At 42.7% G+C, this 11,829-nt stretch overlaps 1 protein-coding gene across 1 annotated transcript; it reads right to left on the reverse strand.

The window, feature by feature from the left end:
- Positions 1-404: 404 nt before the first annotated feature.
- LOC124669405 (coatomer subunit gamma-2) lies at positions 405-7,199 on the reverse strand. Its single transcript, XM_047206022.1, has 18 exons — positions 6,952-7,199; positions 6,680-6,777; positions 6,520-6,570; positions 6,329-6,442; positions 6,043-6,243; positions 5,840-5,941; positions 5,389-5,496; positions 5,081-5,314; positions 4,450-4,700; positions 4,193-4,364; positions 3,500-3,655; positions 3,266-3,316; positions 2,878-3,018; positions 2,608-2,808; positions 2,382-2,513; positions 1,876-2,049; positions 992-1,231; positions 405-832 (listed from the first exon to the last, which is right to left on the reverse strand). The coding sequence occupies exons 1-18, from the start codon at positions 6,998-7,000 to the stop codon at positions 638-640; spliced, it is 2,670 nt and encodes an 889-aa protein (XP_047061978.1). The 5' UTR covers positions 7,001-7,199; the 3' UTR covers positions 405-637.
- Positions 7,200-11,829: the final 4,630 nt, after the last annotated feature.

The raw sequence follows: 11,829 nt of genomic DNA on the forward strand, positions 1-11,829 counted from the left end.
GGCACGGTAGAAACAAAGAAGACGCTGTGGGAGGTTCTAGGCGGCACGGTGGAAGCAGAAAAGACGCTTTGCGAGGGAGACGCATAGTGCGGTTCCCACGAAGGAAACCACGAGCTTATCGGGCCATCACAAGGGAATTCTTTCCCTGTAGAGCTATACCCAAATGCATCAGAAAATATAGCCAGTCAATTTATACACACGACTGTACAACTAATGACAGGATTGGGGATTCAACTGTCTCGATAAAAGTGGACTCGGGAATATCTTCTTTTGAATTTCTTTTGGTAATTCGAAAAAAGATATACCCTGTTTAATATCTGTACAGAAACTACACAGCAAAATGTCTCTTCTGTTGCCACTGAGAATTTTAAATTGCACTAGACACTCGTTACAATATTATTGCATGCACTCCTCAAGTCCAGGATACCGGTATATATATAAGAAAATACTGTGGTTCCACATCAATCAAAAATTGTTTTACTGTGTTGAACAAGAATGGTGCTGCAACAACAGTGGTATCCAACGAGAAGACAAACTTACATATGATCATATACTATAATTAACGAATTCCCTTGCTTTCAGCAGATCGAAAGGCAAAACAACAAAAAGGTCAACCGGAAAACTCTCGCTTGTATTTTTAGCCATTTGCAACAATTTCATGGATCCTGTCACTGACCTCCGGATCATCTGATCTGACTGCTAGCTTCATGGCTACTTCTTTTGGCCCACTAATTCCAAATGAAAGCCTCACCAAGACTTTCACATTACCAATAAACACACCTGATAGCAGGCAAGTGTGCGATCTCGAATTGTTTTGGACAATATCAGTACCCTACAAGCCAAAAGACAAAACAGCAATCAAGAGTACCATTAGCACTTCAAATAGAAGCCAAAAAACAGAAGCTGAGAAACTACTCAACTAAAATATCAAAAACTGGTACACCAAGACTAAAGTGTTTTTTTCATGGAAGTAATTTCAAAGAGAAAATACCTCACAAGGTTGCATGCCGAGGATGCTTATAACAGCACTTACAGCCTCGGCCAAGCTCTCCCTAACACCCAGACCATACTCATCAATCCGCTCAGTTTCCGCATCCATGCTTTCCCAGGCATTTCGGAAGTTCGAAACCCCCACCTTCAACATGTAATCAGCAGAAATAATTTCAAAATCTTCTAGCTGATACTCATCCTCAACACCATCATCCTCAGCTTCACCTGTCGACGAATCAACCTGAAATGTAGCACAAATGGTGTAAAAGCATTGTTCAACGTGGCGCATTGAATTGGAAATTTGTTATAACGTATGATTAACACAATAAGAACATTCCAAAGGAATAGGAGAACTGACAATAAGAAATTGGTCGTGTCTAATATGTACAAGCACACCAAAGTACCAAACTGACAATTTGATCTTATCCTAAAAGAATAGGAGAATATGTATGATCTACAGACAGAAATGCTGACAGAACTCAAGCACTTATTGTTTAGAAGATATGTTAAATACATTTTAACATACTTGTAGGTTAAAAAATAAAATCTTATGTCCGATAAAAGGGCAAATATAAGAACAGAACCAAAAAAGGAAATCTAAAGGGCAAACTAAAGGACCCAAAGAGTGCACAGTATGCTAATAAAGTCGACCCCTAAATGAGGGAACATATGGGTGGGATATTGTTTCTGAAAGCAAATGCTAGTGTACCAACTAAATCAAAAGTGAAACAGCATAAATTATAAAGCACTGATTTCTACAGATAAATTATGAGAGAAGCATGTTTTATTTGACCAAGAACACTAATCTTGACATGAAATATTAAATGAAGGGTGCTTAATTAAGATAATATTCAATAACAGGGAGAGAGTAGTACAAGCAAATACCTCTTTAACAATGAATTTCAATATATTTGAGAACTTCCCGGTGGCCAGGACACCTTCTGGCTTTTCAAAGGCCACAAAGGTCTGCCCGGGGGAGTCATAGGGTAAGGATCTTAAAGGTTTCGATGCAACTTCTGAAAATTCATCTGCCTCCGAAGCATCAACAAAGACCACGACCTGAAGTACAAGAGTTAGAAAGATGCAAGCACAAGAAAATACATACTGCCTCCATACCGGATTAATGGGCAATTACGCACTTCGAGAAATAAGTTTGACTACTAATTTGATCAATAAAATATAAGATATATATCACAGAAATTATATTATTTAAAACATTTTTTGAATACGAATCCAACGGTATAATTTTTGTGGCATATATCTCATATTTTGTTGACTAAATTCATAGTTAAACTTGTTTCTCGAAATGCGTAATTGCCCATTAATCCGGTATGGAGGTAGTATTTGCATACTGCATTTATAGGAAACTAGGTATGGAAGAAGTTACTTACCTCTTCAAGCAGCTGTTCAGGTATTGTGTTTGTACAATTGTATTGGAGCACAACATGCCCATCATAGATGTGCTTCACGACATTGACTGAATATTCAGTCTCAGCTTCAGTCAATTCAACAGGTGCTGATGACTGGAAGAAAGAATATTACAATTAATATCAAACATGTACTAGAACCCTCAGTGCATCTGCTTGTCTTTCGTGGAAAGGAAAAAACCATACCGACCTTAAAGAGTTTTCCAAAACTAGCAAACTCAGGTATGGATGAAAGAAGCTTCTCATAGGATGCATCAATGGTAGGAACAGGGCCATTGACAGCAGATGCTGGACCTGTTGATTTCTTGCCCGCGGCCTTTTTCTCAGCAAGGGGTTGTGATTTTGTTTCCTTGGGTACAGATGAAATATCAAAAGGTACCTCTGATGGTTCCTGCCAATATATTACAATAAATAAGGATCAAATCGATGGTTAAAATTGTAATAAAGCTGGCATGCTTACATAATTCCGCAGGCTGGCCTCCAAGTTAACTAGTGGAACGTCAAGCGAACCAAAGAGAAAATCAGTCACATCCTTCTCTGTCTCACCAACAGTAGCTTCCCCATCAAGCAATTTGATGTAAAGTGTTGCTCTGTCACGCACCTAAAAAAGGGAGAAAAGGAGTATAGCAGATGTCAGAGAAGAACAGGGCTATTGACAGGAATGCATAGTTCGATTAGTCCTTTTATTTGAATAAAATACTCAGTTTATTTCACAATCTAGTATTCAGGCAGATGAAGCTGCCAATGCACGGGAGGAAACAAAACAAAAACAATCCAAAGTGAAAAGGACCACTAAAATATACAGAAAAGGACATAATTTATCCTCTTGAGTGAAAATTCTCACTGACCTCATCATCACCATCAAAAAGGCAACGCCTCAAAAGAACAAATATGCGAGGCTGCAATTAAGAATGTTAGTGTAACACAACTTACAAGCTAAAAAGAGAAAAAGGCAAACATTGCATTGAAGTACTCCCTCCGTCTCATGTTATAAGGTGTTATTACCTTCGTCTCTTGGTTGTAATAACATCTTATAATATGGGACGTAGGGAGTATAACAAAGTATATATCTGTTGAAGTACCTTGAGGGCGTCAACCAAAGCACCAAACTTTGCCAATGTACTCACAGCACTAGCTCGAACAGTAGCATTTTCAAGTATCACCCTATTGTATATGTACCGTATGTATTTACTAGGATCTGATGTCTTTGGGCCTTCATTTCCCAAAAAGTGAAGGATCTGTTGCAAGACAAAAACAAAACATCAATTCCATTAGAATTTAGTAAATTATCATGTCATTTTGGGGTATGATGCAAACTGCTTCTACATAAAGAGGAATTTACTTAACGCATATTCTTTGTTGTGGTGGATTATTCTAACTTATCGAAATTCCAACCAGTTATTGCATATTTTACTGTCTGTTTAACCAACTGTTTCTTACCTCAATGGCTATTTTTCACAGCAGATTACAAAATAAGTTCAGCATAGGCAGCTTGGCAACCACAAACTGAGCCTTAAAAGCATTTAAAATTATTTTCTGTTGCCTATGATGATAGTTGATTCTGAGCAATGTAGTAAACTAAGCAAAATTGTCATGCTACTTATAGTTTTCAGGTAGGTGGCTTGTATTTTTTACTTCTCAAGAAGGAAATCTCAGTATCTAGATTGCAGAAGGTACAGAATTAAACAACAACAAAATTAGGACATGCTAGAGTTACAATATCTTTGCAGTTAGTTTACACATTACACGCGAAGAAAGGACGTATTGGCACTCACCTGAGTGGACAGATATGTGAACTCACAGTCTTCTATAAATTCACATAAGTGAAATAACCCGCTTTCTTTAGCATCAGGAATATCTCTAATGAGTATGATAATTGAATCAACTATAGCTTTCTTGTAGTCAAAACCGCCCTCTTCACGTAGGATATTGCTCAAAAAGTTCATCCTGCCAACATGTACAGATGTTAAAGCACTGGTGACGAATTAGTTCTAATTCTTCTTCAGAAACATTAGGAACATGTGGTACATACAGTGAGCGATATTTCAGCGGGAACTTCAAGCACAGGGATCTTATTGCTTCTACAACAACAATCTTGAATTCATCAGCTATATCTGACATAAAGTTTGTCATCTGTTTCATTAAACGGTCAACGCTTGATTCATTGCCCGTCTTGAGCAGTGTGGTGATCGCCAGTGTTGCAATACTCCTGTTCTGATCAGATATTAAACTCTCCATATCTATGTTACAGTTTGTAACGGCCAATGGATGAGTTGAAGCAACCTATGAAGTATCAAATGAACACTGGATCATTAATAGGGATCAGCAAGGAAAGATAGCAAGGTAGTAACAAGAATGCAGACCCATAAATAAAACAAAATTCTGGTGCCAGCCTACATAAAAAACAGTATTGTAATAACTTGAGCTTTCCCACATTTAACTTTGCCTGCACTATCAATGGCATTAATATCGGAAAGGTAAAAAATATGGCACTAAGGGCAAAAGTTTAGAACTTGTCAAAATCAAGCTGCTGGCATGATTTTTCCCTACATGGGCATTAAGAATGATGTGTGTTTTCGTATGGTAGACCATTGTGATTGGTAGGGAACTAAATGCTCAGTGAACAACTGGACAATATATCAAACTAGCATGAACAAACTGACCTTATTAAGTGTGCGAACAGCAGCAAATCGAAGCACAGGTTTGGATGAACTTAAGAACAATTGCAGAACAGTGATAGCAGGTGTAAGCTCACGGCTGGTGACACCATTTAAATCAGTTATTGCTCGTGCAGCCTCAAGTATGACCATTTCAGCTTTGTTACGCAGACAGGACTCGAGGAAATCAAAGAAAGGGCGATCTCCTCCTTGCGTATTCATGCCCGACTCTCTAATAACCTGTTGATAACACTCATATTTCAGATATCTATCAATTTACAATTCTGCAGAATGCAAGAATCAGAAATAAGTACCTGGCTAGTGTACCGAATAAGTAGGCACTGAGCCAGAGGTGAGCGAACTGAACCCCTAGTTAGACTACTGACAAGCTTGCTGACAGCCAACCGGTCATTTTGTCTAATCTGCAATTTAGAATGAAATGTAGTAAGTTCAGAAAGCCCAGAAGGCAGAAATCAAACAAAATGTCGAATGACATTGAATAGGAGAACCGGCAGCAGTATATCATGTTTTCAAGAGCGTACATAGATATAGCTTTTCTTTGGGAGGATACTTAGCATAGCATGTTTTTCACCTATTATATCATGTTTCAAAGATTGTGCTACCTGCATAGCATGTTCTCAAGGGAGTAGGCAGGAATAGTATACCTTGTTTCAAACAGGTGAATGTGTATGCAAGTAGCTTAATTCATTTGGGAAGCATGTAACGCCACTACTAGTTGAAAGAAGCACAAACTGTGGAACTCACTTGGTGAAGAAGAGCAAGGGCATGAAACTGAACAAGAGCAGCTCTCGACTGCACAGCCTCCTGAACCTCATTGCTCCATCTTTTGACAACTTCCGGACTTGTCTGTTGGGATTTAAAGAATATATGAACAAACATTGGTGAGAATCCATAGCTGGCAGTAGGCTTCAATTGCATAAATGCAGAGATTAAATGGTAGCACGCACCTGAAGCAGGTAGATACCACTAACAAGAGCGGCACTGGCAACAACTGGGTTCTTGTCAACGATAGCTTGCTTCAAATACCTCTCGATTTGGGTGAGAAGAGTAGAATCGATGATGCGGCAAAGAACTCTTATAGCATTGGCACGATACATATCCGTCTTGCTATTCATGTCTTTCATCAGGGAACTTGTGACGATAATAACCTAAACCCAAGGAAATGCAAATGCAATCACGATGAGAGCCCAGAAAATGCAGATAACTGTATATTTGGAGCCACTACTGACATACCTCGTCCGCTGACGGCGAGAGTTCCTTGATCATTAGGTACACCATCCTTCTAAGCCCTGCATCCTTGGACTGAAACAACTTGGTGGTTGCGAAGAAGACCTCTGTTGCCTCAACCTACAAAACTATCCACATTGAGGTACCTATTCAAGAGCATGTGTTGTGGAACTAGCACAACAGAATGACAGTCGTACCTTGGTGAAGGTGTCACCCTGGTTGAGCAGGTACAGAAGCTTGGTGATCACCTATAGCAATAGACAGACAGAATTGCATCAGTAAGCATGCGATTAAGTGAAAGTGGAAGGGGGGTGAGGTTAAGACGTGAGATCCAGCGACAAGGAATTAGGCAAGCACCTGGCAGCATCGGCGGGCGTCGAGCTGGGGGTCGTTGAAGACGCGGGCCTCCTGCAGCACAGCGCCCTTCTCGATGCCGAGGAATGGCGAGTAGTACTCTGCGGCAAAGCAAACAAGCGTTCAATCCCAGCACATTACACTGGGAGCAGCGATCTTCAGGCCAGATCTAGGGTTCGGCGGCGGCAGATCCGGGCACGCGGAGATAGAGAAGCAGAAGCAGGCGAAGATAGAGAGGAGAGAGTTCCGTCCGCTAGAGGCTAGAGCGTGCGTACCTTCCTCGTCCATGTCGTCGTCCTTCTTGACGACGAGCGGCTGCGCCATGGCCGCTACTGCGGTGGACCGACGCGCGCGCGGGGTAAACGGCGAGGCAGGGAGAAGGACGGCGGAGTGCGGTGGCGCGAGGGCTCCCGCCGCGAGTCGTGATCTCGCGGAGGAGTGAATGGGAGGATGGAGATGGAGGTGGAGGTGCTCACAGAAGTGGCATGGACATGGATCTGAATCTGAAGCCAGCCGGGGGGGAGAGTAGGGTGCAAGCGTGCGTGTTTACTTTTTTTCGATTCAACTGTGGCCACCTGACGTACTACTATTTCCCATGTTAGTTCAAAAGATTTTCGAAAGAAAACATATTCGGTTCTGAATACTTCTACATGTTGCAAATTTAATACAGTACATGTAGATATATTTCAACCTATATTTTAATTATATATTTCAGCCTATATTTTAATTAAATCTGTCATAAGAATCTAGAGTCGGAGAAAGCACTACATGTACTTCTGGACAGAGTGAGTAGGAACATCTTCATCGGCCAACCTAATATGGTGTCTGGCCATCTCGGCGCATGTCAATTTATTGGGGCGGCCGCCTCGAGGGATGCTTCTAGTATCTTTTTTCAAAATGAAAATCTAAGAAGAAAATTTTAAGCAAACTTAAGGATCTTCATTCAATTTTTTGAAATGTTTTATAAAATTTGAAAGAAACAGAACTAAATCTAGCCCTAGATCTACATATTGTCGAAAATGATGTTGTCCAAGTCATCATCGTCGACGATGGAGTCGTGCATAGTGATGATGTTGTAGTACGCCGCCGACACTTCCTTGCGCCAGATCGGAAGCCGGGTAGGCATCTAGGTCGCTAGGGCACCATTATGGCAATCACACAGGTTGTGGCGTTGATTATGATGCACAAACGGCGGCCACGGATCCCTGTCACTCCGGCGGATCTTCTAGGTTTTACATCGTCAACTAAACACGGTAGGCGGGATCACCATCTCATGCTCATGCTCCTGCATCAGCTAGTGAATGGCCACTCTAGTTAACCAGACAAATATCTTGTTGTTATATAATGAAAATGGTTATTTTTCCTCCTTTAAAGAAACCTACTATAGTTGTGTAGTAAGGTAGTAATGTTTTTATACTTTGGCATGGAGAAGCCTAAGTATTAGTATCATCATTACCTTACCTGCTCCAATTTTTTGGAAAAATTGGTTCATTTTTGCTTCGTTGAAAAACACACGAAGCATATTGTTAAGGGATTTCTAGTTTCGTGCCCCTGGTTCGTTAGTTGTACTCAGTTTTCCCCAGCCCCTTAGTTTTTCCTCAGTTTTCCCCTCCCTCTAGTTTGAAACCCGTCGCAGACGCTCAGACGGGAGGGTTGTCGTCTTGTCAGAGGCCTTCACCGTTACCGGTGACGGCTAGGGAGCCGCGTTGGTGTTGAATTGACTCGTTTCTTTCGAACCGTGTTGGATCGTTGGATCGGAGGAGCTCACCCAAAGCTTTCCACTCCGCCCGAGACCGGAGGAGCTCACACACCGCCCTCCGCCGCCACGCCGTCCTCGCCCTCCTACCTTATGGCGTCGTCCGCCGCCGAGCCGCCCCCGCCCCCACCACCACCCCCGGGAGGCGGAGAGGGCTCCGGCTCCACCGGATCTAGATCTACCCCTTTCGTGGAGTTTGTATGTCCATCCGGTGTGCCAACCGTTCGCATCGCCCGCGGAGAAGATTGGGAATCGAAGGGATCTAACGCATGGATTCCATCCGGGTAAGCATCGTCTCGCCTATGTGAATTAACAAGAGGCAGTTTTTGAGCGCCAATCGTTGTTGCTCAACTAACTGCGTTGCTTTTCGAATAGGATTGATCCAGTGCCGGCTTTTCGGCTGGTGGTTAGGCTGGATTCTAGCTTTACGCGTGATTCTAAACGCTATAAGAATGGGTTTTACTTCGCTGCGGTGGTTGCAACCACCATCTCGTTGGGGAATTTGAAAGCTAACATCTACGCTCATTACAGCTGGAGCTCTCACGACGCAGTTCATTTCGAATATTTGCACAACAAGGAGGGAAGATTTGTTCCACTAATTTCCGACGACGATCTGGGTATTCTTTTTTGCTTTGAATGCTTCTTGCCGGTTCGGTAAAATTGGTATCCATGTGGACAGGGGCCGGGCATCATCTCTCTCTGGTGTTGGGGCATCATCAGGTGGTCGGGCATCATGTCTCTCTACTGCTGCCGCCTCTTCTAACAGTGTGCGCCGCGGCGCTCCTTGTAGGTCCACAAGCGAGCACCATCTATCCCCGGTGCTAGTGGTAGCCGGATCGTTCGTACGGTCGATGTGGAGGACGATGCGGACATTGAGGATCGGTCTCCTCAAGATGATGAGGATGAGTTGATGTTTCCTGAATTGGTAGATCGATGCGATAGCGAGTGCAATGGAGGATCAATACATGGAAGATATTGCTTTTGGTGCCGGATTTGATGACACCGATGATGAAGAGAAGAATGAGAATGATGACAACCTCGTTTTAGCCGATTACGAAGGTGAAGACTTGCCAACAATTGAGTGGAACGAGGAGGATCCCCAGCTTGCAGAAGGCACCGTGTTTCAAACGATGATGGACTACCGTAATGCAATTACTACATATCACATTCTCACTAAGAATAATTTTGAGGTTGTTAAAAGTGAGCCAGGTAGGTTCACAATTAAATGCCCATACCTAAGGTGTAGGTTTAGGCTGCATGCATCCACAATGTGCGAAGCGACTTGGTTCGGGTACTACGCCAACCGAGTTGTGTATTTAGATCACGGTGTAAAATTTGTTATCTATTACCGACATCCCTTATCATTATGTTTCAGATAAAGAAGAATAAGGAGATCCATAGGTGTCCACCTCTAGGGGAGAGCCGTAGCTGAAAACAAAGCTAGCGAAGACTAGGTGGTTGGCGAGATATAATCCTAGATTGGCCGAGAGAAGATCCTTCACTTGGTCCAACAACGACTCGTAAAAAAGGTGGTTGAGAAGTATAAAATGAAAGTACCTTACATGAGGATGTTCTATGCAAAGGAAATGGCTCTTGACAAGATCAATGGTCCATGGAATGAAAGCTTTCAGCTGCTTTAGACTTTCAAAGCTGAAGTGGAGATGGCTAGTCCGAGCGAGTGTTGTAGCGATAGACAAGCATACGAGTTCCCTACAAATTGAAAAGCGGGAAGGTAATGCACAAGGAATGTTTCGGAAGGGCTTTTGTTTGTTTCAAAGCTTGCCGGAAAGGCTTTTTGGACGGTTGCAGGCCTTATTTGGCCGTGGATGCATCAGCTCTTCATGGCTGGTTTAAAGGACAGCTAGTTGCTCGCTCATTGCGGTTGATGGACATAATTGGATGTTCCTCGTTGCTTATGGGGTTTTGGAGGTTGAGTCACGGGAAAGTTGGACTTGGTTTCGCAGAATTTGCGCGACCTTATAGGTCATCCACCGGGACTTGTTATCCACACGAGACGCTTGCAAAGGTTTGGAGAGCTGCGGTAGAAGCAGTATTCCCTGGAGTGGAGCATAGGGAATGTATGCGACACTTGATACATAATTTTACAGAGAAATTCAAGGGTAAAGTTTTTACTGACAACCTATGACCAGCTTCATACACATGCAGCTCTAAGAAGCATTTGTTTCATTTGGATGTGTTGTATAAACAAAAACCTGGGGTGAAGGAGTACTTGGATGAACATCATGGTAGGGTGTGGTCAAGAAGCCAATTCAATGAAATTTGCAAGGTAGACTATGTAACAAGTTACCTTGCGGAGAGTTTCAATTCAAAGGTCAAGTCATTGAAAGGGCTTATGCTGTGGCAAATATTTGATAAGATTAGGAAGATGATCATGATAAAGATCGATCTACGTCAAAGAATTGCATCCACAAATTATGTTGGCCATCTCATGCTCCCATCTTTGATTAAGTCTTTGCATGAGAGGGCAAAACAATTGAGGATGCAATGCGTCAGAAAAGGAATGGAGGCTGAGGTAACCTACATCGACGAGTAAAAACATGCGAGTGGAGGTATCCGAGTGAGTTTGGTTGATAGGACATGCCATTGCAGGGGATGGCGGATCCGTGGGATACCCCGCATACACGCATTGTTTTTCATGAGTGTTATAGGGGGTGAAGATGGTGAAGTTGATCAGTATGTGTCAGAGTATTTCTCTGTTGCCAAATTTAGGGATGCATATGCTATGAATGTTCCTACCTTGTTGGGAAAAGACCAATGGATGAAAGTCGATCCAGGCTTCAAACTTTACTCTCCAGTATTGACTAGACCGGCAGGTAGGCCGAGGAAGAATAGGATCAGAGCTAGTGCAGAGGGTGGTGCACCGATTCGAAAACATAAGTGCAAACGTTGTGGAATCCCTGGACACATTGCTAGGCTTTGTAAAAATGCAGTTGACCCGAGCTTTTGGAATGGAAGATCGAGCGGGAGCGAGAAAATGCGAGAGGAGAATGAAGCGAGCAATTCAACTTGAGATTGAAGCAGCGAGTTCAACATGAGGTGATTGAAGCGACGGATGCGAGAGGAGATTGAAGCGAGCAGTTCAACATGAGGAGATTGAAGCGAGCAAATGCGAGAGGAGATTGAAGCGAGCAATTGAACATGAGGAGATTGAACCGATGGATCGAGAGCAGAGGGAACAGATGGATGTAGAGCTGCTTGAACCGATGGAACGAGAGCAGAGGGAACAGATGGATGTAGAATTGCTTCAACTGATGAGTCTAGAGGAGAGGGAACAGTATAGTCGAGAATGCCTCAAAAGTACTAAGGCCATGATAGAAACTAACTTCGAAGAGTACATGGCAGAAGAAAAAGCACAAGCTTTGCAGAAGAAGAAGAA

Source organism: Lolium rigidum, chromosome 7 (genome assembly GCF_022539505.1).
Source record: "Lolium rigidum isolate FL_2022 chromosome 7, APGP_CSIRO_Lrig_0.1, whole genome shotgun sequence".
Taxonomy (NCBI): domain Eukaryota; kingdom Viridiplantae; phylum Streptophyta; class Magnoliopsida; order Poales; family Poaceae; genus Lolium; species Lolium rigidum.

Coding starts and splice junctions, on each gene's coding strand:
- LOC124669405 (XM_047206022.1), bottom strand. CDS start 7,000: ATGGCGCAGCCGCTCGTCGTCAAGAAGGACGACGACATGGACGAGGAA. Junction 6,443..6,519: donor AGGGTGACACCTTCACCAAG/GTACGACTGTCA, acceptor ATAGTTTTGTAG/GTTGAGGCAACAGAGGTCTT. Junction 5,497..5,839: donor CCCTTGCTCTTCTTCACCAA/GTGAGTTCCACA, acceptor TCTAAATTGCAG/ATTAGACAAAATGACCGGTT.